General features: G+C 48.1%; 2 protein-coding genes across 2 annotated transcripts; one reads left to right on the top strand and one right to left on the bottom strand.

Moving 5' to 3' along the window:
• On the top strand, positions 1 to 23,693 carry LOC132521563 (CREB-regulated transcription coactivator 3-like). Its single transcript, XM_060151190.1, has 6 exons — positions 1 to 171; positions 259 to 339; positions 1,791 to 1,893; positions 2,343 to 2,547; positions 6,219 to 6,361; positions 23,629 to 23,693. The coding sequence occupies exons 1-6, from the start codon at positions 1 to 3 to the stop codon at positions 23,691 to 23,693; spliced, it is 768 nt and encodes a 255-aa protein (XP_060007173.1).
• Positions 23,694 to 24,052: 359 nt separating this feature from the next.
• Positions 24,053 to 26,964, bottom strand: TEX51 (testis expressed 51). The gene is made up of 6 exons (XM_060151189.1): positions 26,820 to 26,964; positions 26,591 to 26,666; positions 25,994 to 26,121; positions 25,827 to 25,910; positions 24,656 to 24,724; positions 24,053 to 24,564 (listed from the first exon to the last, which is right to left on the bottom strand). Exons 1-6 carry the CDS (start codon positions 26,962 to 26,964, stop codon positions 24,446 to 24,448), a joined length of 621 nt encoding a protein of 206 aa, XP_060007172.1. The 3' UTR covers positions 24,053 to 24,445.
• Between the last annotated feature and the right edge of the window lie 217 nt (positions 26,965 to 27,181).

Raw genomic sequence — 27,181 nt, 5'->3', positions numbered from 1 at the left:
ATGGTGTCCTCAGATCGAAGCCCGCTCTCCTTCCTGCCCACAGAAGCTCAAGCCCAAGTGTCACCCCCACCCCCTTACCCCACGCCCCAGGACCTCCCCCAGCCTCTGCTGCAGCAGCCCCAGGCAGCCCCATCGCTGCCCCAGTCAGACTTCCAGCTCCTCGCGGCCCAGGTGAGTCCCACCGGGAACACCAGGAGGAGGGAACGCTTAGGTCGCCCCGAGTTCCAAGCTAAGTGGTCCCCTCCTTCTTTCCTGAAGGGCTCATCTTTGACCAGCTTCTTCCCAGATGTGAGCTTTGAGCAGCAGTCCGTGAGGCCGGGCCCAGCCTTTACTCAGCAGGTGAGCGGTCGCTGGGGCCTGCCTCTTCCTCGGAGCAGGAACTGCCACAGTCAGGCCTCTTCCGTGTGCGGAACCCACACCAAACAGACTCGGTACTGCACTTCTCTGACCTCAGGTGTGCTCAGCGGCTAGGACAGCCTGGCACTGCCCCAGGCCCTAGAGGCTGGTGCTGGCTGCCTTAGCTAATTGTCAGGCCTCAGCAGAGGACCTGTTTGAACAAGTAGAACAAAGTAGAAGACTTTGTGATGACACTCTAGCCATAGAATTGTAGAGTCATAGATGCTGGACGGAACCGTAGCAATTCACAGATCTATCTATCGTGTTGAGGAGACTCAGACCCAGGGAGGGGCTTTGCCTCGGCCTGAGTTGCTGTGACCTGCACAGTGTGTGGCCTCCTGGGAGCTCGTCCTGGCTGGGGTCAATCCCGAAGGTACTTTCATTCAGACTTTCTCATTTTCTTTTTAGTTTCTCCCTAACACAGACCATTTTTTAATATCCCTAGATTTTATAGTATTCACTAATTATGGTTTGGGCTCCAGGATATATTATGGAGAGAAGGAAGAGCACTTTCCAGAACTTAATAATAATAATAATAACAGTAAAATAAATAAAGACAGATGTTTCCTGAATAGGCCATGGGGAAGCCTCGTGGTAAGAACCAATAGTCCCTGCCTCCCCAATTTCTAAAGAAGCCATTTGAGTCTAGGTGAGTCAGTGTGTTTCTGAAAAAATGATGAAAACTCCTACTTTTGAAAGATGTTTTTAAATGGTTTAAAAATTAATTTCAGGAACGGCACCTAAAGTAGGCCCCAGAAACTGGGAACTTCGTGGTGATCTGTACATATTGAAGTTTCTCTGGTAGTCAAAGGTTATATAGTTAATAAATTTTCATTAACAAAAAAATAAAAGTAAAAAAGATAAATAAAGTAGGCGCCAGTTCTAACCCATCCTCATAGAGGCTTTCTCGCAGAGAGGGGCTTGCCTGTGGTTGCTCCCTCTGAGTGAGAGAAGGAGAAGGTTCTGCTTTCTCGTTTTTCTAGAAACCAAAGAGGAAAAGAGCCCATCACTTCCTTGGTTACAGACAGGGCCTTTGAAGGGCTCCACAGGTGGTAGTTTCCAGACGTCTTTGTGTGCTGAACAGGGGAGGTGGCGGAGACCAGAGGGCCCGCAGAAACCATGGCCAGTGGTGGCTCCTGGGGTGGCATAGAGGGCCAGGCAGCGCGCAAACAGGGACAAGTGTGGCCCTCAGGGACCCCTCCTCTACCGCAGCATCCCCCTGCCTGAGAAGAATGTTCTGTGTAGGCTGTTGCAGCGGCTGGGCACTCTGGGATCCTAGAGAGAAGGGACCGTAAGAGACCGTTCACGTCTGGTTTTGCTCCGGGAGCACACCACACTATTCTGTTCTTGGAAACAGAGACCGTCCCTTACAATGTGACCTGTGATGCTTCCAGCTGTCCCTGGTGCAACAGGGTCCCCGAGAACCACAGGACTCCTTTCATTTGAGACCAAACCTGTATTCCAACTGTGGGAATTTCCCAAACACCATCCTGACAGGTGAGGGCTGCTTCTTTTATTTCACTGTTTTACAGATACCACTGTAAGATAGTTTAAACAACATAATATTATATAAAGAAGAAAATGAAAGGCCTGTAGCTCAACTTTACCTTTCTGAGATGCAGGTGTCCAGCCCCAGAGCCTGTGAGGCAGTGGGGAAGGGGCCTGGTGACCCAAGCCTTTTCCGAACTACTTAATTTCCCGTGGTTGACAACTGTTCCAAGGGAGAAAACCAGCAAAACTGGGAGTTGTGGGACTGACTGAAAAGAACATAGATTCCAGAGCAAAACCGTAGGCCCAGGAGTGGTTGGGACACAGGTGACGACTGTCCTGGTTGGGAAGATGACAGGAACGGCGTTTTGGGGGTTGTCATCAGTTGTGTCCTCTTAGTGACCTGGTCCTCACGCCTCCTAATCTGCATTGCTTTCCCCTCCCGCTGCTCTTTCCAGAAGACTCGAGCACCAGCCTGTTCATAGACCTCGGCAGTGCTCTGGCAGGCATGCCCGAGGTCAGCCTAAACGTGGACACTCCGTTTCCATTGCAAGAAGAGCTCCAGATCGAACCCCTGAGCCTGGACGGACTCAGCATGTTAAGTGATTCCAGCCCGGGCCTGCTCGACCTCTCTACTGAAGAGACGTTTCGAGCTGACCGACTGTGCAGAAGGGAACGGAACAGGAGGACTTATTTCTGAAACAGCTAAAACAGAACGGAATAGAACGGAGCCAGCTGCAGCCCTGGGCGTTAGTTATCCCAGGCTTCTGACACGGAAGGAACCAATTCCTTGGCTCCCAGCACTCAGACGAGCTCCTATCTCAGACCCCGTGGCTCATTCTAGACCGCAGAGCTGGGCGCCGCCCCTCAGGCCTGCGGCACAGGTCCTGTTGCTGCGGGCAGGCTGCTCTGGGGCTTCCGCTGAATTGGTCGTCACCGCAAACGTTACATCTTTTACCGGCCATCTGATCGGTCAATGTGTAAAAATATAACGAGAGGCCTCAGGAGACGTGTGTAGTGCTCAGAACCACTGATGTCAATCAACACTGAAGAAAGGCCCCGGAGTGCGGGGCGGTTAGGGGCCACAGGCCTTCGGAAGTTGGCTCAGCAACGGTACCACAGCCCCACGATGCCCTCTCTGATCCGGCCATCGTGCCTCAGCGGCGGCAGGATGTTCCAGGGCAGAGCGGAGGGCCAGGGCTCTCTCAGAGGCCTCAGTTCTAACAGGAAGAAGGCTGTTTACTACAAGTCCAAGAACAGACTTGAGTTAAGCAAACTGAATTCTAATTTGTTCGCCCCCACCGCCCCCAGTTTGTAATCTCTTTTCTGCTGCTTCAGAACCCCTTTTCCTATGGACAAGAGGAAAAGGAAGACTATTTTATTCAGTCACTGAAAAAAAAAAATCCCCTGGTAATAGATGAGGCTGAAGAGAACGGTGCTTCTTCTTGGAGGCTGGGGAAGAGAGAAAGGGGGCTGCAGGTATCTCAGAGACACACGAAGTCCTCCAGACAAGGTCCGGACCATACAAGCCTCCCTCTCATACAGACCGGCTGGAGGGAGTGGCTGGAGGTCTGGACCGGGCCCACCCAGCAGCTGCCCAGCAGCAAAGGGCAGCTATTTCTCTGTGGAATGGGGGTGGTTCATGCAACCCCATTAGACCGTAAGCTCCTTGAGGGCAGGGACTGTGCCTTAGTCATCATCGAACCCCTAGCACCTAACAAGTGCCTGGCGCTGGGCAGGTGCTGCAGAAACGTGTCGAATGCACACATGAACGAGTGAACGAATGCACGAATGAATGAATCTGCTTTGCTGTGAGGCAGTCTAATCTTTCACTGTCACTGTTCCTTACAAAATCTTCTCAGAGCTTCCCCTCTTCTAACACTTGTGCCTGTGGTTAAGTTAAGCATGCACTTTAATGTGCTTTTAACACTAGGTGACCAAATCCACAGTTAGACTGCACGCCCTGTTCTCCTCCAGGGTATGCAGGTAGGTGGAAACTGTCTTCTGAGTACATCCAGAATGGCTCAGCAAACTGAGACCTCCCACCTGCCTGGACCTCAGGGGTCCTGGCCACCTCATAAGATCTTCCCTCTCAGACCCAGGTTTTGCTCTCGACTGCATTAGGAAGAGATTCATTCTCTGAGGTTGAAGAAATAGTCTACAGTAAAATGAAGGCCTAATTTATGAAACCATCATTAGTCATCCGTACCTTAGCACAAAACGGTATTACTATATTTCCACCACCACCTGCCCCTTCTCACTTAGTCCAGGCCAGCCCCTGACCAGAAACCTGACAGGTGGGTTTGGAAGCTGTCTGGGGAGGAGGGTGGGCGACGGGGCCGAATGTGGGCATGGGTAGACAGCACAGAGAGGACAGACACACTGAAGGAAGGATGAAGATGCCGGAGCCTTTGCCCAGACAGTCCTTCCAGGAGACACCAGGGGTGTTGCTGAAGGGTCCAGACGGCTTCTTCTCCCAAAGAAGCAAGGCTGCACCTTGTGGGTCTGAATCTGACACGTGTGCCTGGTGGCCGGAGGGGTCTGTCACAGGGTCCTGGGCTGTTAACCTCTCCAGACCTTGTCCCATTTCCTTCTGTCTTCAGGGGGGTCCCTTCCCTCCAGTCTTTCCAGTAACCTCGATCGTGCACTGCTCCACCTTCACCGTGGAGCCCAAGTCTTCCCGCCTCACGTTCACCCTGAACCCCCGCTACTGAATTAGGAAGTCAAACCAGAGTCCTCTCTGCCTGAGCTCTGGCTCAGGCAGTTGGCCTCCCCTTCGAAGCCATATTCCCAGTTAAACTGCCCAATCTCAGAGGGCAGTGACGTTTTGTTAAAGTAAAAAAGCCTTTCACTGTACAGAGCACCCCAGTGTGCTAAAAGAAGGCAGATCCTGGCTGCCTTTCCCGTGTCAGAGCCCCCCACATCTGATCCGGCCTTTCAGACAGTAGTTGTGGCGCACGGGCTTAGTTGCTCCGCTGCATGTGGGATCTTCCTGGACCAGGGCTTGAACCCATGTCCCCTGCATTGGCAGGTAGATTCTTAACGACTGGGCCACCAGGGAAGTCCCAGTTCCCTCTTATTTCTGCTGTCCATCTCCCCAAGTGTAACTGCTACTGTCTTCTCTCCTATTCACCCCAATCCCACAGGTTTATGATTAAAAAAAATTCTTCAGGAGGGAGCCAGGTTAGATGAAGGTATTCAATCCTCCATCAGAAACCGGAAGCACCTTTAGGACTTATTTTTTGTAAATACCCCCATGCGTCTAATTCTTCTCTGGAGCACTCTGGAGCCATGGAACCTAAGTCACAAGGAAGGCAGTACATGAATATCTTTAATTTATAGCAACTGAAATTGTTCAGGGCCCAAGAGTGGGCCCTTGTCTAACACTCAGAAATGAACTGTCCGAGGAGACACACGTGCTGACAGAGCAAGAGACTTTACTGGAAAGGGGCCCCGGGCGGAGAGCAGCAGGGTAAGGGGACCCGGGAGAACTGCTCTGCCACGTGGCTCGCAGGCTTGGGTTTTATGGTGAGGGGGTTAGTTTTGGGTTGTCTCTGGACAGTCGTCTTGCTTGGCCCATAGTCTGACTCAGGGTCCTTCCTGGTGGTGTGCGCGTTGCTCAGCCAAGGTGGATTCCAGTGTGAGTGTTTCTGGGAGGTTGGTGGGACATATTATGGGCTGGTGTCTCCCCCCTCTTTTGGCCCCTCCCGAATTCTCCAGGTTAGTTTTCGGTGGCTGCGCCGTGTTCCTTACTGGGACCTCCTGTCATGCGACAGCTCAGGCAAGTGGTTATCGTTGTGCCCGGCCAGGGCGGGTGGTTTCACTCAATGGTTCCCTAACAAAGCCCCATCCATGGCTTTGCTCCTGAGGGACTTGCTCGCTAGACAACCTGAGAGGTGGTGAGCCGGCTTGCGTGAGAGAGGGATGTCCTGGGACACAGGCCGTGTGCTCAGAACATTTTCATTGCATGTCTGGGAGAAAGGGGTGGTGGCCCGTCTTTCCTGGGAGCCCCACCACGCTTAGCCCTGTTTCCGTTCTCTACCACCAACCATCTAAGGCATAAGTCAGAGCATATTGTCCCCTGTTAAAATGCTCCAGTACCTTCTCATCTCACCCAAACAATCCAGTGTTCCCCCATGAACCCCACAGCTTTGCATGACTTGGGCTCTGGCTCTCCGGTCCTCCCTCTTCTCACCCAGGATGCACCTGCTGTACCTGTTCCTCCCGCAGGCCAAGGTCCCTCCTGTCTCGGGGCTCCTGCTCTGCTGCGCCCCTGGCCTGGCGGGCTCTGCTCCGGCGCCTTCTTTCTGCTGGCATCCCCCCCTCTGTCTCAGGTTGAAGGCCTTCCCTGACCACTTCTCTGTCCCTCTGGGGGCTCCACATGAGGCCAAGCCTGGTCTGCGTGATGCTATCCCAGGTAACAGCTGCTCGACTGGGAAAGGAAGCTACATCCGGATTGCAGACATTCCCGTCGAGTGTGAGGGGATGCTAACGAGCTCCTCACAAAGGATCCATGTATGGGCCTAGAAATATGAGGCTGGAAACACTGGGGAGACCAGTCAAAGGCCTGGGCGTAGCTCCAGAAGGGTGTCTAGTGAAGTTGTTCAGGAGGGCAGACGGTCCTGGGCTAGAACCCAAGATCTGCCGCTTCCTTGTCCTGTGCCAGGGATCGAGTCACTTAACTTCTCTCAGCCTCAGTTTCCTCACCTGTGAAATGGGGGTAAAAAGAGCAAGCATCTCATTGGGTCATTGCAGCAGGGATTAGGTGCCGATGCTGGTGAAGACTCTGGCTGCTCCTGGTACGTCTAATCCCAATACACCAGGGGTCTTTTCCCACCCCCGGCCACAAAGGTTCCAGGCGGGCGCAGCGGGTCAGCACAGATGTGTGGAGTTCTGATGTGGGGATGGGGCTGGGGGGCAGGTACGGAACGTCTGAGGGGTGAGAGCTAGGAGACAGAGTTGAGCTCTGGTTTCCCGAGAAGATGGGCTCAGGAGGCCACCGGCCATTGGGACACCCAAACAGCCCCCTTGTCCTGCCCACAGCCTGTGAACACTTGTGGCCAGACAGGTTTGTTTTGTGTGTCTGTCAGTAGGACTCGATCAGAGCAGTTGTGTGTCCATCAGAACTGCTGTTTGTCAGAGCGTCAGTGGCTGTGGGAGCTGGCTGGGGACCACCTGGGAGGCCCTCCCAAGGCTCTGATGCTGGAAGCAACGTGCTCAGGGTGGGCTTGGGGAAGGGCAGAAGGATGTGAGGTGGGGGAGCTCACGTGGACAGGCTGGAACCTGTGTGGATTCCACTGTCTCAAGCCTGGTGATGCCAGTGTCCTGCCAGAGAAGCTGGTGGCCTCAGGCACTCCTGGATGGGAGGGAGATCCAGAGAGGTGGAGCTGCCCAGGCCCGGCCACTGATGCCCACCACATGAGTCAGCGAATCGGGGACAACACGGGTGACCTGCCAGAGTGCCTGCCCCACCTTTCTGAGTGTGAGCGACAGAAAGGGCTCAGCGGCTGGGATTCTGCCCTCCTAATCTCTAGTCTCAGCCAGAGCATCTCCTGCAGCCTCTCCTAACCAGAAGCCCTGGGGTGGGAGCTCTAGGGGCGCAGAGGTCAGCCCAGCCAAGCTGACGGTCACCACGCTCAGTGTGAAGCGGCCCTTCAGGTGCACGTTGATACAGTGGTATGTTGCAACCTGTCGAGGTGGGGGTCAGGTGTGAAGACCGCGTGAGGCACAGGAAGCTGTCCTCCGTGAGTATGCTGGTAGTCAGCTCCCAGCGCCCAGTGCTTGGCCAGTGAGGGCTTGAACCACCGCAGTGACCAGGAGCACAGGAGAGATGCCATGGGGCAGGGAGGGGCCAACGCCACTCTGACTTTCAGAGGGTGAATGTTAAGGACTGGATATTTGTATCCTCCCCCACCAAATCCATGTGCTGCCGAAATCCTAATGCCCAATGTAATGGTCTTAGGAAGTGGGGCTTTTGGGAGGTGATTAGTGCCCTTCTGAGAAGAGACAGGAGAGAACTGGCTTTCTCTCTGCTGGGTGAGGATACAAGGAGAAGACAACCGTCTGCGACCCAGGACGACACCTCTCACCAGACACAGGATCCGTCAGTGTCTTCATCTTGGATTTCCAGCCTCTAGAACTGGAGACATAAGTGTTTTTCGTTTAAGCCACCCAGACTAGGGTAATTTGTTGTAGCCACCTGAGCTGACTACGGCAGTTTGAAAGCAAACTGACACATGCAAAGTGTGAGCCTGAGTTCATCCTGCGTGAGGCTCAGATGTGGGCAGCTCAAGCATTTTGGTGCATTTAGGGGGCCTGGGCAGGAAGAGGAAGTGAACAGAGATGGGTGTGAAGCCAGGGTGGAGGAGGGACTGGCTCTCTCCACGGAGCCACCTTCAGGGCAGTCAAGTTTACCCGACCCAGGTTAATTGCATCCCAGGAGCTGAGCTGGAGGGAGGAACTGACACTTCATGCAATGAGCACTGGCTCTGTTTCCTTAGGGGTCTGGGGTCGGGGGAGGGGCAGAGGAACTGATGGGAGGACTCAAGGTCATGCCGCTGCCATGCTGGAAGCCGGGTAGAGAGCAGGAAAAAGGACAAAATGTCTGTGATGCACCGAAAGAGCAAAGCCATGCGTTAACGAGGTCTGAGGCTGAGGGCCAATTTGCACAGGAAAGGATGGGTGTCTTTCCCAGGCTTCACCCCCACTTGACCATGAGCTATAGGCTTGGCGCCTAACAACCAGACTTTGCTCACAGCTGACACCCCGTCCACCCCAGGAAGGCACTGATGTGCAGGAGCTCCTGACCCACCTAAAACCAGGGTTTCAAGTTTCTGCATCAGGTATCTTCCCCGCTGTTCCTCTTCTGACCCGTCTGGATGAATTGAACAAGGAATCAACTCGTCAGTGAAAAACAGTCAGTGAGATTTATTCATGTTATTCATTTGCTCAAAAAGTATTATTTGAGCATCTGTCAGGCATGGTGCTGGGGGCTGGGACATAAAGGGGAGATGGGCAGGAAGGTCCCACTGCACAGAGCCTGTCTGGCAGACAGACGACACCCAGGAGACCTATACCTATCGCATTTCAGTGGTGGCAGACGCTGAAGCAGAAGGGGGCTGAGGAAGGCTGTGTAGAGCACGGGTCCTCCCTGGTCTGGGGTTCCTAGAGAAAAGAAGGGTTGAGGGGAGATATCCACACTGAGTAGGAATTACCCAACTGGGGGAGGCAGAGAGGAAACATGTGGTGAGGCAAATGGCACATCTGAGGTGTTAAAGATAGCCCAGCAGAGCCAGAGCTTAGTCTAGCTCTTTGGAAACATGATAGCTGAGGTATCGAGTAACGATAATGATACTATTACCAAATTCTTACTCTTACGGGCTGAATCCAGTCCCCTCCCCCAACCTATTTGTTGAAGCCCTCGTTCCCCAGTATCTCAGAATGCAACTGTATTCAGAGATAGGGTCTTAAAAATGTAATTCAGCAAAATGAGATCACTAGCATGGACCCTAATCGAATATGACTGGTACCCTTATAAAAAGAGATGAGGACACAGACCCACACAGAGGGAAGACCATGTGAAGACACAGGGAGAATGGCCATCTACAAATCAAGGAGAAAGACCTCAGAAGGAACCAACTATGTTGACACCTTGCTCTTGGACATCTAAGTTCCAGAACTGTGAGAAAATAAATGTCTGTGTTTTAAGACCCCCAATCTGTGGTTCTGTGTTACGTCAGCCAGAGCAGACTAATACACTTGCTAAGTGCCATGTGTTCTAACTAAGCCCTTTATACCTATGACCTTATTTCTCATGTCAACCCTAAGAAGTGGGCGCCACCACTCTCTCCATTTTGCTGCTGAGGACATCGAGGGACAGGGGTGAGAAGTGAAACCACACACACCCAGAATTTACTGTCTGCATTCAAGTGACTTTACCATTGGACGGTCAGCACGAGCATGACTCCTACTGCAGGACATTCTTGCCCAAGAAGACAAAGTTGCAAATAACTTTAGGGTTTATTTCAGAAACTTCCTAAAAATCCATTTATCTGGGTAAGGGACTACTCAACTTTCTCTCAAAAGGGTAAGTAGTCCTTTCTAAGAAAAACGGATTGATCAACTGGACTCGTCGAGGGACCACATACACTGCAAAGACTTGTTTCACATCCCCCCTCTAAAACCGCATTCCTTTGGATAGGACTCCAACCCAGCTGCACCTCAGATTTGGACTTGAACCCACAATCCCTGACTTGGGAGGGGACTCGAATTCACTGTCTTTTAATTGAAACTGCTCACCTGGACTCAGGACTTACTGAAACTCATGTTCTTTTGTCTTGACACAGAAATAATTTGGTGTGAGGCAAAGTGATATACAAAGAGTGAGTTTATTAGCATAGATCACTTGTAAGAGATACATGTGGGCAGGCAGGGGAGCGCAGCCCTGGGAACAAAGAGGGCTACGTTTTTATAACCAAAGAAAAAGTGGGGAAGAGAGAAGACCACCTTCTTCCTCGTTCTTGGGTAGACAGCAAGGCTTACATCATTAGTTCCTCTTTTGACCCTATATGGTTTAACTGGGACTGTCATGGTGCTATATAAATCATATGTATGTTAGAAAAAGGGTGGTAATATGTATTAAAAATGGTAATTCATCTCAGGTTTCTGTATAATGTCCCCTTTCACCTAGTTTATTTCCCCTTTCAGCTATAATCCTGTCTTGGTTGTATGCAAAAATGCTACTCTTCAAGGACCGTTAACTCCCCGACTTCATGTAACAAGATTCAGACCCCATATCTATTGTCTTGTACTTTAACAAGACATATGTAGATTGTTGCTTGGTTACTGGATTCTTTTCTTGAGTGGTCGTTAGCCTACAACTGTCTCCCAAACACTTTAAGAATTATTTTTCTATCTTTAATCCCCTAGTGGGATTTCTAAACTAACTCTTTGATTATCTTACTCTATCCCTATCACCTCCTTGCTGTGTCCACCGATCCTATTGCATTGTGAATGTTGCCCAAGGCCAATTAGGCCACCAGCATTGAAAGATCTACCTTAAATCAGACCACCCTAACCTTATAAATATCCCACCTTTGCTTTTCCCCTTCTGACAGGAGTCTACAGAGGCTGTAGCCCTCCTCACCACAGGGAGCAGTAGGATCTGGTTTTGCCTGATTAGCTGGTTATTTTGGTTGTCTTTGTGGGGAGCTGGCAGTCAGCAGAGATTAAGCAGCTTGTCCTGGATCATGCAGCTAGTGAGTGATGGAGCCAGGATGGGACCCACATAATCTGGCTGCAGCTTCTGTGCTTCAAACTGTGGTGTCTGAGGGTCAGAATCAGAGGGAACTTACAGTCTCCAAGTCCATCCCATGTCTGCCTGACTCTTCCCAAGTGGGCAGCTCCCATTGCTGGGGAGCCATTGGAGGCAATGCGGTACAGAAGAAGGAACAAGGGCTCTGTGTTGACACAGACCAAGCTCATTCATTGACCAGCTGTGTGACTTTCAGCAGGTGACGCAATCTCTCTGAACTTTGAATTTCCCGTCATCAAAATGGTATGGGCCACAGCTCACATGATCATGGTGAAGATGAAAAAGAGCTAATTTTTTTTTTTTTTTTTTTTTTTTTTTTTTGCGGTACGTGGGCCTCTCACTGTTGTGGCCTCTCCCGTTGCGGAACACAGGCTCTGGACGCGCAGGCTCAGCGGCCATGGCTCACGGGCCCAGCTGCTCCGCGGCATGTGGGATCTTCCTGGACGGGGGCACGAACCCGGTCCCCTGCATCGGCAGGCGGACTCCCAACCACTGCGCCACCAGGGAAACCCCAAAAGAGCTAATGTTGATCAAGTGCCTGGCACATGGTAGTTGCCCAATAAATGATATAGTCAATCCCGCTTGCTTGGATGGAATGAACATGTTTCCCTGATTGCCTCTTCCCTCCCCCATCATTCAACTTGCTGTTGCAACAATCATGGACTATTCACCAGCAGTTAGAAGGTTCTAGAACTTTAAGTAAGTCCCTCTTCTCAGAGCCATTTAACTCCTTTCACTTTTGTCTTCATATCAGTGGAGTTGGAGCAGTAACTCCAGAGAGACATCCCCCCACCACCACCCTGGGCTCTTCCAGACCTAGGGTTCTTTGTTTCTATAGCTTGGGGATGGAAATGGACACTCCATCACTCTTGAAGGAGGGCTCATGGCTCAGTGAGAAGGGCACTGGACAAAGATCCAGGGGCCTTATCCTGTTTGTTACCAATCATCTGTGTCTTGACCTCCCCACATTTCTTTTGGGGGGATATTGGGAACAGAATCAACTTGCTCTTGGAGAGACTCTCCTATTGCTTCTAGCCACCCACCCAGGCTCAACCCCCACACACAGAGGTCTTATTCTCTTTGTCCAGCAAGAAGGAGTTTTGACGCATCACACTGAACCCAAGAAACCAGGGGTCCCGGGAAGAAGGCAGAGCTGGGATGTAAATGGGAGGGGGTGATGCACATTCTCACATAAAATATGGTTGTGAGGATGTTTATGATGTAAGGCAGGTGGGCAGCATGCAGATGCCATTCTTGTGGCCAGCAGCAGGGCTGGGAGGAAGTACACGACCTCTCCTGTGCTCCGTAGCCACTCCTACTGGGGAGCTACCCAGTCGGCTCACTTCCTTTGACAGGAGACGTTATGTGTTTGCCGAGCACGGGCTCAGCCTCCAGGAGTACCTGGTGGCACCTCCACGTGGGTATTTTGACAGAGCTAGTGCTCCATTCCCCAACCCCAAACGAAGTGAAAGACTTCTGTATTTCCTGAGGCAGAGAAAAATACTGATCCTTAACTGCAAACAAATGTGAGGATATGCCCCTTTCTCTGTTTAGATGTCTCTTTCATCAAGGAGACGGGGTCCTAGTCAAACAACTTCCATCAGTTAACGCCATAGATTGAGAGTGGCTTTCCTCTGACAGGATGGGCTTTACCTTTTCATCTCAATGATCTGGCTCATTTCTGCTAAGGTTCTATTCCCTCAAATTGCCTCTGTGCCTTTATGGTGCCCCTTCCTGACCTCCCTGCATGTAGCAGTTGTGCCAGGAAGTCAGGATAGAAAGAGGAAAGTGTGTTATAGATTCTTTGGAGGCAGATGGTTCTGGGTTCAAATCTTGTTTCATGAACCAGCTGGGGGAAGCCTTTGACTCTCTGAACATTGGCTTGAGATATGACATCTATGAATCTTGTGTATTCTGAGTGTGTATGCCAGTGCACACCACCCACACATGCCCACCTGTTATACAGTGCTAGCTGATGGGAGCAAAACTGGGGTCTGGCATCTAAGGGGAAAATAAGCTTCTTCATGGGGTTGAAGACCAGGGATGATTTATATAATGTAGCCAGCACAGTGCCTGGCAATTGAAGGTGCTCAATAAATGAGAGATTACAAAGAGAAATGGGGGACTTCCCTGGTGGTCCAGTGGCTAAGACTCCACGCTCCCAATGCAGGGGGCCCAGGTTCGATCCCTGGTCAGGGAACTAGATCCTGCATGCCACAAATAAGATCCCACATGCCACAAGGAAGATCAAACCTATCACGTGCTACAACTAAGACCTGGCTCAGCCAAATTAAATAATAATAAAAAAAAGAGAATTGGAAAAATTGATTTAGAAGAACAATGGACACACTCAAGTGGCATTGTCCTTGCAGAACAGGCAAAGGCAGAAGAAAGGAAGCAAATGGGATAGAGATAGATTTCATCCTTTCCGTCGATAAAAATGACCACCTGCAGACAATACAGTATGACTGCTGGGTTGGGAATGTGGGAGAGGAGGGTAAGATTCTGCCTCAGTTCCCAGGTTCCAGATCTATTTTGCAGCTTCCAGACTCCATAGAAAACTCTGGAATGCTCTTTGAAAAGAAATGTACCAAGTAACAGCCTCATTAGGTCTCAATATTTTCATTTGCAAAAATATTATAATGCTTATTTCATGTTGTTACCGTTAAATGAGATAAAGTGAAAAGCATATGCGTATAATAGAAATTAGAAAAATGTCAGATGCTTCCCTCTTACCTAGCAGAGTCTCTGGTGGGAGTGTGGTAGAGCCAGGATGAGTAAATGAGATGTGTTTCTTTGAGGGAGAGTCTTGCTGTGACCACAGATAGAAGGTGGGGGGGCATATGGCAGATTTGGAGAATAAAGACTGGGAGATTCAGCCAGGGCTGTGGCAGCAGATGCTGCTGATGACTGGGAGGGAAGGGTGGAGGGCAGCCATGCTGGGAGCTTTGGGACTCTTGTCTAGGTTGCTCCATACTGACCAGTCAGGCTTGGAAGTACATAAGAACACTGTCAGATCCTGAAAAAGGGCCATTACCACGGCTCCCGTACTCATCAGCAGGAATGTTTTTGGCCTTTGTCTATTGGCCAAAAGGAGGGCCACCCTGGAGTCCTGCCAGTGAAACTGCTCAGAAACTGGTGAATTCTGGGGGTGTGTGTGTGTACACACCCTGACCCCTCACACCCCACATGGAGTGGCTTTTCACCTTACCTTTTCTCCAGCACCAAATGAGATCAGCTATTGATGTTACAGTGCTGATAGGTGTGTGCTGGTATCTCACTGTGGCTTTCGCTGGAATTTTCCTAATGCCAAATGATGTTGATTATCTTTTCATGTGCTTATTTGCCACTTGTATATTTCCTCTGTGAAACGTCTCTTCATGTCTTTTGGCCATTTTCTAATTGGACTATTTGACTTTTATTGCTGAGTTTTGAGAATTCATTATATATTCTAGATACTAGCCCTTTGTCAGATATGTGGTTTGCACACCTCTTTTCTGTAGCCTGTATTTTCATCCTCTTAACAGGATCTTTCACAGGGCAAACATTTTCCTTGGAATAAAACTTAATTTTTCTTTTCATGAATCGTGCTTTTGGTGTCATCTAAGTATCCTTTGCCTCATCCTAGATTCTGAAGCTTTTCTCTCATGTTTTACACGAAAGATTTTATAGTTTTATGTTTTACATTTAATCCCATGACCCATTGAGTTAATTTTTAAAATAATGTGTGAGACTTAAGTCAAGGTCGTAAGCCTATGGATGACCAACTGCTCCAGTGTCATTTGTTGAAAAGGCATCTTAAGTCGTTTTTAATGGGTAAAATCACCTAGACCTGGAGGTGCTGGATGTGGAGGTGCTGCTAAGCACCCCAGCAGCCCTTGCAGCCTCTTTGAACTCCCCCACTGAGCTTTCTAAGAACCACGCAGTTGTTGATGTTGTGGATCTCAATGGCCTGAGCCAATGAGTCATCACACCTACCTCCCCACCCCTGGACTCAGTCCTACTACTCTGCCCCCAAGCGAGGTGCCCTGAACCATTATACTTGGGTCACAGCACACTCCAGCATGCCCCCATCTGCAGGTGAAGGTTTTTCCTTACTGAAGTCAGTCTGTAAGTCTGGAAAAGGTAACTGCCTTCTTCAAATGAGCAGATACATGTGCAAGTTTACCGGGATCGTGAAGAATCAGGGAAACATGATACCACTAAAGGAACAAGGTAAACTTCCAGTAACTGACCCCAAAGAAATGGCTATCCATGAATTACCTGACAGAATTCAAAATAATTCTTCTAAAGATGCTCAGAGATCTACAAGAGAACATAGGTAAATAATTTAATGGAATCAAGAAAACAATACAAGAGCAAAATGAGAAGTTAACAAGGAGAGAGAAGAAAAAAAAACAAAACAAAAAAATCAAAACAAACAAAAAACCACCAAACAGAAATTTTGGAACTGAAGAGTAAAATGACTGAGCTGAAAAATTCAATAGAGAGCTCCAACAGCAGACTTGACCAAGCAGAAAAATCAGTGAGCTTGAAGACAGATCAATTAAAATTACCCAATCAGAAGGGTAAAAAAAAATTTTAGAATTAAGAAAGAAATAAGGCCTAGGAAAAACGTTTAAGAGAAAAATTCACACACCATTGGAGTACTGAAGAAGAGGGGTAGAAAGTTTATTTGAAGAGATAGTGGTTGAGAACTTCCCAAACCTGGGGAGAGATTTGGACATCCAAGTTCATGAAGCTAACAGGTCACCCCAAAATTTCAATCCAAAACAATCTTCCCTGAGACACATTGTAATAAAACCATCAAAGATCAAATATAAAGAGATAATTTTAAAAGCAGCAAGAGAAAAATTTTCTTTTATACAAGGGAACTGACATAAGGCTATAACAGATTTCTCAGCAGAAACCCTGCAGGATGGAATAGAATGTATTATTTCAAAAAAAGCTGCCAAACAGAATACTTTACCCAGCAAAGTTGTCCTTCATAAATGAAGGCAAGATAAAGACTTGCCCTAACAAACAAAAGTTGATGGAGATCATCACCACTATTCCTGCCTTACAAAAATGCTGAAAGGAGTTCTTCAACCTGAAATGAAAGGATGCTATTAAGTAATACAAAAACATTTGAAAATATACAACACACTGGTAAAGGTAAATATATAGTCAGGTTCAGAATACTCTAATTTAATATGATGATGGGTTAACCATAGCTCTAGTGTAAAGATTAAAGGTCAAAATTATTTAAAATAGTTTTAGCTACAATAATTTGATAATGAATACATAATATAAAATATGTAAATTGTTACATCAAAAACATAAATGAGGGTGGAGTGAAAAGGTAGAGTTTTTGTATGTGATTAAAGTTAAATTGTTATCAGTGTTAAATGGATTGTTATATCTATAAGATGTTTTATGTAATATGGTAACTACAAAGGAAGAACTTACAGTAAATTCACAAAAGGTGAAGAGAAGGGAATCAAAGCATATCACTACACAATATCAATTCCCAAAGAAGGCAGCATGCAAGGTATAAAGGAACAAGGGTACTACAAAACATCCAGAAAATAATAAGATGGCATTAGTACATTCTTACCTATCAATAATTACTCTAAGTGTAAATCAGTTGAATTCTCCAATCAAAAGACATAGAGTGTCTGGATAGGTTAAAAAACAAGATCCAAATATATGCTGACTACAGGAGACTCACTTCAGCTTTAAGGATACACACACACAGGTTCAAAGTGACAGGGTGGAAAATATATTCCATGAAAGTGGAAACCCAAAGAGAAAATGGATAGCTATACTAATATCAGACAAAATAGACTTTAAGCCAAAAATGGTAACAATGGACAAAGAAGGTCATTATATATAATAAAGAGATCAATTCATCAAGAATTAACCATTGTAAATATATACGCACTCAATATAGGACATCTAAGTATATTGGATTTGAACCAAACTTTAGAGCAATGGACCTAGCAGACATATACAGAACATTTCACCCAACAGCAGCAGAATACATTCTTCTCAAGTACACTTTCTCCAGGATAGATCTTATGACAGTCACAAAACAAATCTTAGCAAATTTAGGAAGACTGAAATCTTACCAAATATCTTTTCTGAACACAGTGGAATGAAAGTAGAAATCAACAACAGGAGGAAAGTTGGAAAATTCACAAATACATGGAAATTAAACAACACACTCTTGAACAACTAATAGATCAAAGGAGAAATTAAAAGGCAAGGGAAAAATATCTTGAAATAAATGAAAGTGGAAACAGGACATACCGAAACAGGTGGGAAACTGGAAGAACAGTTCTAAGGGGGAAATTTATAACAGTAAATGCATATATTGAGAAAAAAGAAAGATCTCAAAGAAACAACCTAATTTTACACCTCAAAGAACTAGAAAAAGAACAAATGAAGCCCAAAGTTAGCAGAAGGAAGGAAATGACAAAGACCAGAGCAGAAATAAATAGAATAGGGAGGAGAAAAATAGAACAAAATTGACAAACTTTTAGCTAGATTTACCAAGAAAAAAAGGGAAAGAACTCAAATAAATAAAATCAGAAATTAAAGAGAAGATATTCCAACTGATATCACAGAAATACAAAGAATTATAAGTGACAGCTATGAACAATTATATGCCAACAAGTTGGATAACCTAGAAGAAATGGATACATTTCTAGAAACACAGTACCTATCAAGACTGAATCAAGAAGAAATAGAAAATCTGAACAGACCAATCATGAAAAAGGAGATTGAATCAGTAATCAAAAACATTGTAACAAAGAAAAGCTCAGGGAAAGATAGTTTCATTGGTGAATTCTACCAAACATTTAAAGGAGAATTAACACTAATCCATATAAAAATTTTCTAAAAAATTGAAGAGGAGGGAACAGTCCTAAACTCATTTTATGAGGCCAGCATCACCCTAATACAAAGCCAGATAAGGACACTACAAGAAAAGAAAACTACAGGCCAATATCTCTCAACAAAAATTCTCAACAAAATATTAGCAAGTCAAATTCAACATCACATCAAAAGGATCATACACCATGATCAAGTGGGATTTATCTCTGCGATGCAAAGACGGTTCAACATATGAAAATCAATCAATGTGTACACCACACTAATAGAATGAAAGATACAAATCATAAGATTATCTCAATAGATGCAGAATAAGCATTTGACAAAATATTACATCCTTCCATTATAAAAAACATTTAACAAATTGTGTAGAGAAGAAACATATCCTAATGAAATAAAGACCATATATGACAAACCCACAGATAACACTGTACTCAAAGGTGAAAGACTGAAAACTTTTCCTTTAAGATCAGTACAAGATAAGGATGTCCACCCACCACTTTTATTCAGCATAGTACTGGAGGTCCTAGCCAGAGAAATCTGGCAGAAAAGAAATAAAAGTTATCCATATCAGGAAGGAAAAAGTAAAATTGTTTTTGCTTGCAGATGATATGATCTTATACATAGAAAATCCCAAGATTCCACCAAAAACTTTTAGAATTAATCAATGAATTCAGTAAAGTTGCAGGATACAAATTTAACATACAGAAATATTTCATTTCTATACACTAACAACATTATATATGAAAAATATATGAAAAAATCCCATTCACAATAGCATCCAAAACAATAAAATACTTAGGAATAAATTTAACTAAGGAGGTGAAAGATCTGTACACTGAGTACTAAAATACTTTAATGACAGAGATTGAAGAAGACACAAACAAATGCAAAGAAATCTCATGTTTATGAATTGGAAGAATTAATATCATTAAAATGTCCGTACTACTCAAAGCCATCTATAGAATCAATTCCAATGACATTTTTCACAGAAATAGAATGGACAATCCTAAAGTTTGTATGGAACCACAATTACCTGGAATAGTCAAAGCAATCTTGAGAAAAAAACAAAGCTGGAGGCATCACACTTCTTGATTTCAAACTGTGCTACAAAGCTATAGTAATCAAAACAGTATGGTGCTGGCATAAAAACACACGTACTGATGGAGCAGATTGACAGCCCAGAAATAAGCCTTTGCATATATGGTCAATTAATATTTGACAAGGAAGCCAAGCATACTCAATGGGAAAATATAGTCTCTTCAATAAATGATGTTGGGAAAACTAGATAACTGCATGCAGAAGAATGATAGTGTCCCCAGTCTTACACTACTCACAAAAATTAACTTGAAATGGATTAAAGACTTAAAAATAAGACCTGAAACTCTAAAACTCCTAGAAAAGAAAACAGGAAAAAAAACCCTTGATGTTGGTCTTAGCAATGAATGTTTTTTTTGGATTTGACACCAAAAGCAAAGGCAACAAAAACAGAAATAAACAAGTGGCACTGTATCAAACTAAAAAGCTTCTCCACAGCAAAAGAAACCATCAACAAAATGAAAAGGCAACCTATGCAATGGGAGAAAATACTTGTAAGACATATATCCAATAAGGGGTTAATATCCAAAATATATTTAAAAAAACTCATACAACTCAATAGAAAAAAAAACCCAAACAATTCAATTAAAAAATGGGCAGGGGATATGAATTGACATTTTCTAAAGAAGACATACAAATGGCCAGTAAGTTCATGGAAAAGGTGCTCAACATCACTAACCATTAGGGAAATGCAAATCCAAGCAATGAGATATCACCTCACACCTGTTAGAATGGCTGCTATCAAAAAGACAAGAAATAACAGGTGCTGGTGAGGATGTGGAAAAAAGGGAACTCTTGTGCACTTTTAGTGGAAATGTGAATTTGTGTAACCACTGTGGAAAACAGCGTGGAGTCTCCTAAAAAATGAAAACTATCAATAGAACTACCATATAATCCATCAATCCCACTTCTGGTTACATTTCCAAAGGAAGTGAAAACAGCTTCTTGAAGACATATCTGCACTCACATGTTCATTGCAGCATTATTCACAATAGCCAGGATAAGGAACCAACCCACAGGTCTGTCAACAGATGAATGGATAATGGAATATTATTGAGTCACGAGAAAGAAGGAAATCCTGCCATTTGCAACAACGTGGATGGATCATGAAAGCTTTATGCTAAGTGAAATAAGTCAAAGGCAAATACTACATGATATCACTTATATGTGGAATCTTAAAAAACCAAAATCATAGAGTAGAATGGTGGTTGCGAGGGGCTAGGGTGTGGGAGAAATGGGCAGACTTTAAACTTCTAGTTTAAAGATGAATCATTTCTGGAGATCTAATGTGCAGCAGTACAGCATGGTTATTATAGTTCATAATGCTGTATTATATACTTGAAACTTGCTAAGAGAGTAGATCTTAAATGTTCTCACCACACAAAAAAGTAGTTGTGTGACTCGGTGGAGATGATTGCTAATGCTATGGTGGTAACCACTTTGCAATATACAAGTATATAAAATTGACATGCTATTCTCCTTAAACTAACACAATGTCATATGTCAGTTTTATCTGGAAAGTTGGAAAGAATATTTTTAGATGCATTCATCACAGTTATTTTAAAATTTATATCAGCTCTGACATCTGGGTACCTTGTAGATTGGTTTCTGTTGTCTGCTTTTTCTCTTGATCTTGTTTTTGTGTGCCTGATAATATTTGTTTGAATACTGGACACTGTAAATGAAACATAGTAGTGGCTCTAGATGGTATTCTTTTCCTTCTGACTGTATTTACTCTCTCCTTCAGCAGCGATATGGAGTGAGAACAGGGCTCTTCAATTTTGTCCGCGACGGTGGGGCCTTCAGTCTGAGCTCCATCCTCTGTAAGGATCAGTCTGCTGCTGGTACACCCTCTCTTTTAAGCTATAACCTTTCCAACCAATACCCTGGGGGTATTTATCAAAGTTTATCTTCCTATGTGGGTCGTGGAGGCCAACTTTTAGTTCCCTAGTATACAAATCTCTGATAAATTGCACTTCAGATCCTTTCTGTTTGATTTCTGTCTTTGGAAATCTGAAGCCTATGCTGCTTAAGTATAGGTGGGCACCTTGGAGGAGGGGGAGGAAACAGATACAGTGCGTTTGTTTCCTTTTTCTGCACCTCCCTGCTTTCAGGGACCTGGACCCCTCACGTTCAGTGTGGGCACCTAGAACTCCAACTTCTCAATCCGCAGTTCCATGATATTGCCAAAGCTCTCTTGGCTTTTCCAAACTTGGCGGCCATCCTTGGCACAGCCCCCCACGCCTGCCTCTCAACCTCATCTGCTGAGCTGGTCAAGCTTGGGGAAGCGCATGGCAGGACCGGGGTTCGCTGCAGAGAGCTCTCTTTACTTGGAGACCTTGGGCGCAGAGGACCTATTCGTCTGGTGCCCTAAACAGACTTCCTGTCTTGTCTTGCTCTTTTGATGTGCTTTATTTTTAGCTGCCCTAGGTGGGAGTGTTGGTCTGCTCTGAGCTGCCTGTCACGGCCAGAAGTCCTTCAGAGCCAATGCTTTGCCTGACTCAAAAATCCTTAATCTTTCTTCTCTAGCAGAATGCAATATCTAGTTTTCATGCAAATATGCCCACAAATAATGAAAAATCTGTTGATAAGAGATGCATGCATACAAACACACAAACATACTTCATATAAATTATACTCAGGGTCTTTTGCTTTTACTGTAGACACCAGAAAATTGTTGCCTTGGATACATTTGAGGGAGTGGTCTAAGTCCCAATTTGAATAAAAATAGGAAAACAGCATCACGGCCAAAGGAGCTTGACTTTTTCTATGTCCTGGGTGGTAACCAGCTTTCACAGACATGCAGAGAATCACAGTCCCCTGCAAGGCCAAGACCGCTGCCTAGGGGCTTTTCCCACTCATTCAGAAAGGCTGTAGGTCCTCACCAGGTGCTGTCCCCAAACACCTTATATCTATGGACTCCTCGCCTTGGGACATGGCCTGCTGCTGACAAAACCCTCCACTGCCTCTCCCCCAGCCTGCCCTGCCCACCTGCTTTCCCTGGAGTCTGTTGGTGGGTTCTTTTCTCAGGTTTGCTTTGGACCCACATGGGCTTGGGAGCCTCTCATTGGCCTCTTATCTGGGCCTCTCCCTCCAGCCATATTTCTTGCAGTTCCTGACCCTATCAAAGTCTCTTGCCCCTCCTCTGCAATGCTGAATCCTCGATGAAAACACTCCTCCCTCCCTTCCGCCTTCCCTGGACTCTCACAGTTGAAGACACCACCTCTGGGAGGCCTTCCTGGATTCTTGGCTGGGTGAGCTGGAGATGCCTGCAGCTGGGTACCCACAGCTGCCCTTGGCGTGGTACTCTCTGCCCAGGCTGCTGTTTATGTTCTGTTATGTCTTGCCCTGGTCTCTGTAGCCCCACCCCCACCCCAGGGAGTGGCCCTCACTGCTGGATAGTGATGCTGAAGTCAGCCTGCTTCCAGCCTGGCCGCCAGCTCCAAGGAGGGAGCACCGGCAGGGCCAAAGGAGACAGGAAACCCTGTTTTAGGAGCTGGGCCATGGGCCCCAGCAGGATTTCAGTGGACTGCAGGAGGCGAAGGGAACAAGGCACTGAATTTGGACCCACAGCATGAACAAATATAGGATGGCAAATATGAACCCAGTGGGCATACCAACCTGGCTAGAACATCTCATCCCATACTCTGTGCTCAGATGGGGAAACAAATGCAGAGGAGGGAACCTAGAACCTCAATGTCAGAGCCAGGATTCGAGTCCAGGGTCTGGGCTGCCCGTCCACAGCTCTGGCCTCAGACCTGCTTCCTTTCAGCCCCCAGGAGCTGACCTGCAGACCAGGGCCCTGGATCTGGGCGTGGCCTCCCATTCAGTCTCTGGGCGTGGCCTCCCATTCAGTCTCTGGGGAGAGCCTGGGCCAAAGCTGAGAGCCTGGGGAATCAGTGAGGAGGGGCACAGGGTTGAGGCAAAAGGGCAGAGCCATGCCTGGGGGTCCCAGGGGTTCCATTTAACTCGGCAGCCTTGGGGGCTGAGAAGGAAAGGGCTCTGGAGGGAGATGGAGCAGGGCAAGGCGACATTCTCCCGCAGGCAGAGCCGGTATATTTCTTTCTTTCTTTTTTTTTTTTTTTGCGGTACGCGTGCCTCTCACTGTTGTGGCCTCTCCCGTTGCGGAGCGCAGGCCCAGCGGCCATGACTCACGGGCCCAGCTGCTCCGCAGCATGTGGGATCTTCCCGGACCGGGGCGCGAACCTGTGTCCCCTGCATCGGCAGGCGGACTCTCAACCACTGCGCCACCAGGGAAGTCCTGAGCCGGTACATTTCATTGTCAGCAGTACCAGTGATCCACCGGCGACCTGGGAGGCGCCAGGGTGGACATCCTGGCCAGGACGTGAGTGAGGTCTGCTACTGATGTGACTTGGAGCCTGTTTTCTGGTTTCTTCTGCTAGTCCCTGCTCTTGCTGGGGCCTCCGGCTGGCCCCTTACCATCTCTGTTCCACACCTAGACATGGGGACGCCTCGAGGGAGCCAGGCCGTTGCTGCCCTCATCTCTGGTGTTGGAACCAGCTGAGGCTAGTGTGATCCTGCAGAGCTGCCACTGCTGGGACCAGGAAAGGGGTCTTTCTGGAAGGAAAGGGTGGTGGCCTGGCAGGAAGAGGGTGAGGACATGAGACAGTCCTCGCGGGCCCGCATGGGGAGGATCGCAGTGTCGACGGCCACTGTGCAGGACCCCGCAGGAAGCGGATGGCACAGTCCATCAGAACATGAGGAGGGTGTTTTAATAGAGGCAATTTACAAAGCATGGGCGTAGGGAAACCCCAAGAGAGAGTGCGGTCTCCCGGGCCTCAGAACTTCGGAACTGTTACCACCCCAGGTTAGAAGGGTCGGGGGAGGGAGAGTTACCAGAACCCGGAGATAAGAGAGCTTCCTGACAGCACCTGAGACCTTTGTTCAGTTGAAGGTGACAAGCGGCCTGCTGGGTCCCTGCTGAGAAAGGAGAAGCAGGCCTGCTTCTGCCTCTGACCTCCTGCTGGCCAAACCCAACCAGGAGCAGAGGGCAAGGGGCACATGTTCGTAGTCTGTGCAGTCAGGGAGCAGGGTGGCAAAGGGTGGAGGGGTCGCTGCAGAGGGATGATGACAGCTATGGGTAGGGGAAACTTTGTGGATCAGGTGGAGACTTGGGGCATGGCTGCAGCTCTGTCCCGGGTGCCTGGCCCTGGGTGGGTCTGCTCACACTGGGGGCTGGTGGTGGCCCTCCTGAGTCCCGGCCCTTGATCCTATACTCCTTTGGATGTGAGGCCCCGGGAGCCAGACTTGGAGTCGCTAGCCTTGCTGCCCCCAGGCCGACACAGCTTCCCCTCCGTGGGAGTTCTGGATGCCCCAGGACCTCCTTTTCTGCCTCCTTCTCCTTCTTCTTCTTCTCGAGCCAGAAAATGTAACATCTGGGCCAGGAATCAGGGTGGAGATGGGTCAGTCTAGGAGTAGGCGTGTCTTCCTTGGGGATGCTGGGGCTTGGAGCAGGCACTCAGCCACCTCCAGCTAGGGTCGCCAGGAGCAGAGCAATGCCGAGGCTCACAGCCCACACGAAGTTCCTCCTGGTCCCTGTGGGGGGTGGAAAGGGGGAGCCTGTGTTTGGGCAGCAGGCAGGGCCATCTCAGCTCTGAGAGGAGACTGCATTCTCTCCTTCTTTAATTCACCCACTCAGTCACTTGTTTGCAGACACTGAGCACCTACTGTGTGCCCACCTACATCTAAGGATGAGTGAGACAGGATCCTTGCTCTCTAGGAGGGAGACAAGCAAACGATTCTGCTGTGGTGTCCCAGGGAAGCGGGGCAGGGCAGGAAGGAGGAGAGATCTGGGGGAGCGCCCATGAGCCTGGGGAGAGGGAGCTGGTCAGAGGAAGCTTCTCGGGAAACAGGACTTCTGAGCTGGACTTTGAAAGACCAGTAGGAGTTTAGATCAGATGGTCAAGGGGCCAAACTGTGTTCCAGGCAGAGGACACAGAGTGTTCAAGGACAGAAGCATGAAGCCGTTTGTCCAGCGTGTCAGCAGCTCCATGTGGCTGGGGAGGGGGGAGGTGAGCAGGGCCTCCCAAGGAGGAGGGTGGACTTTATCTGGGGCCCCTGGGAAAGTTATAACAGGAAGGGTCGGAGGTAGACTGGCTCCTTGGGAAAGGGTTCTTTGATTGCTGAGTAAGATGGGGCCAACAGGGTCTCGGAGGCCAGTTAGGAGAAGCTGCCATAATCCAGGTGAGAGGTGAGGCTGCCTGAGGAGTGGTAGATGCTGGAAGGACCATATGGCAACACACTGAAGAATTGTTTAGCAAGACCTGGTGACTACAGGCACTGAGTGAGGGGGAGGGGACTCCTGGTTTTGGAGGTCAAGAGCTTGAATGGGACATTTGCTGAGAGGGGTCCTGAGGGAAGAGCAGATTTGGGGGTGGAGATGGGTTTGGACATGTCCCCAGGCATGCTGGTTTTGAGGACCTGACGGACCCCCAGGGGGCATGTCCTAGATGCAGGTGGCTCTGAAGCTGGACACGTGGAATCCAGACATCTTGGGAGATGTTACCTTCCCCAGGGAGGATGGAGAGCAAGGAGTGGTATCGGTATAGACAAGAAAGACAGTCCAGACAGAGACAACAATGGACTTGGAGGTGGAGGTGGGGAGGCTGCAGGCCAAGATGGCTGGCTGGCCACTGACCTGGGCAGAGAGTGGGGTCTTGGCAGGTGAGGAAGTGTGTCTTGCAGTTGGCACAGCTGATGACCTCCAGTGTGGAGTGGATGTCTGAGAGAGAGAAGGGGCAGGAGCCTTAGCGAGAGCCAGGTGCCCCTCAGCCCTCACCCAGACCTGGTCCCCAAAATACTCACCACAGGACTTGTTGCAGGCTGCCCGGGAGGGTAAGATGGTAGAGAGACTGAGGTTCTGGGCAGACAGAGCTGGGAGAGGTCGGGGTGTGAGCAGGAAACGAAGCTGGGAGAAGGTGTGGTCAGGCGCCCTGAACGAGGGAAGGGTGAGGTCTCCTGGGGAGGGGCCTGGGGGCGGGGATCTGCAGATTGGACTCTGCCTCCTTAGGTCTCCGGGAGGTGAAGGGCTGGGGGGCAGGCAGGGGCCAGCCCCACCTCTCACCCTTCTCCTTCAGCTCTTCATATAGGTCCTCCAGATGCTTGGAAAACTGCTGCTTCAGGACATGAACCTCTTCCAGAAGTGATGGTTTATCTGGGTGGAGCAGGAAGGAAGAAGCCATCTACATTTCATAGGTGGAATCAATCACTTTCTCAAGGTCGGGAATTCAAACCAGGTTTTTCAGACAGAAACTCTGTAGTGCACACAGATAGTTGCTGTCTCTGACCCCACCCTTCACAACACCTCCGCACCCCCCCCCCCAGTGGTCTTCTGGGAATGCCTTGGAGGGCCAGGTTTTGTCAACCCAAGCCCTGGGGCCCTAAGACACTAGGCTTCCTCACCATCTCAGAAACTTCTTAATGGCTTTATCTATGTGAGTGAATAATGTTCCTGCTGTTTCCTCCAAATGGTCTTGACCTGAGAATGGGATTTGGGACAAAGGGAAGTCAGGGGACTAAGGTCCTGGGCCAGGTAAAGGGGTCAGCCCTGACCCCTGGTCTCCTGGCTGAGCCCCACCAAGATACCAGGATTCGAGGAAAGCATGACTGTCCAGAAATAGGGAGTGGAGGCTGTGGGAGAGCTCCACAGGTGGCCCTGGGGTGCCCCATAGAATCTGCAGGTCATAGTCTATCAGTGCAGGCAGCTCTGGCCAGCAGTGGAGGCAGCTCTTCCCATTGGCGGTGGACAAGAGACAGCTGAGCAGGAGAAGCAGCATCTTCTGGGGTCTTCCCTCAATGCCCTTACCACACTGCCTGGCAGTTCTACATGGAACACTGGCACCCTGTCGCCCTGGGAGCCACATTCTCTTTGCAGAACAAAAGTAAATTCCACAGGGTAAGGTGAAGGCCAGCCATGGCACAAACCTGGGCTTTGACATCAGAGCCAAGTGAGGACCTTGATATCCTCCTCTGAAGGTGGGGTCACCGATCCTC

The sequence above is a fragment of the Lagenorhynchus albirostris genome, chromosome 6 (genome assembly GCF_949774975.1).
Source record: "Lagenorhynchus albirostris chromosome 6, mLagAlb1.1, whole genome shotgun sequence".
In the NCBI taxonomy this organism is placed as follows: Eukaryota; Metazoa; Chordata; class Mammalia; order Artiodactyla; family Delphinidae; genus Lagenorhynchus; species Lagenorhynchus albirostris.
The sequence above is the reverse complement of the archived record's forward strand: the minus strand, read 5'-3'. Positions and strand labels throughout refer to the sequence as shown.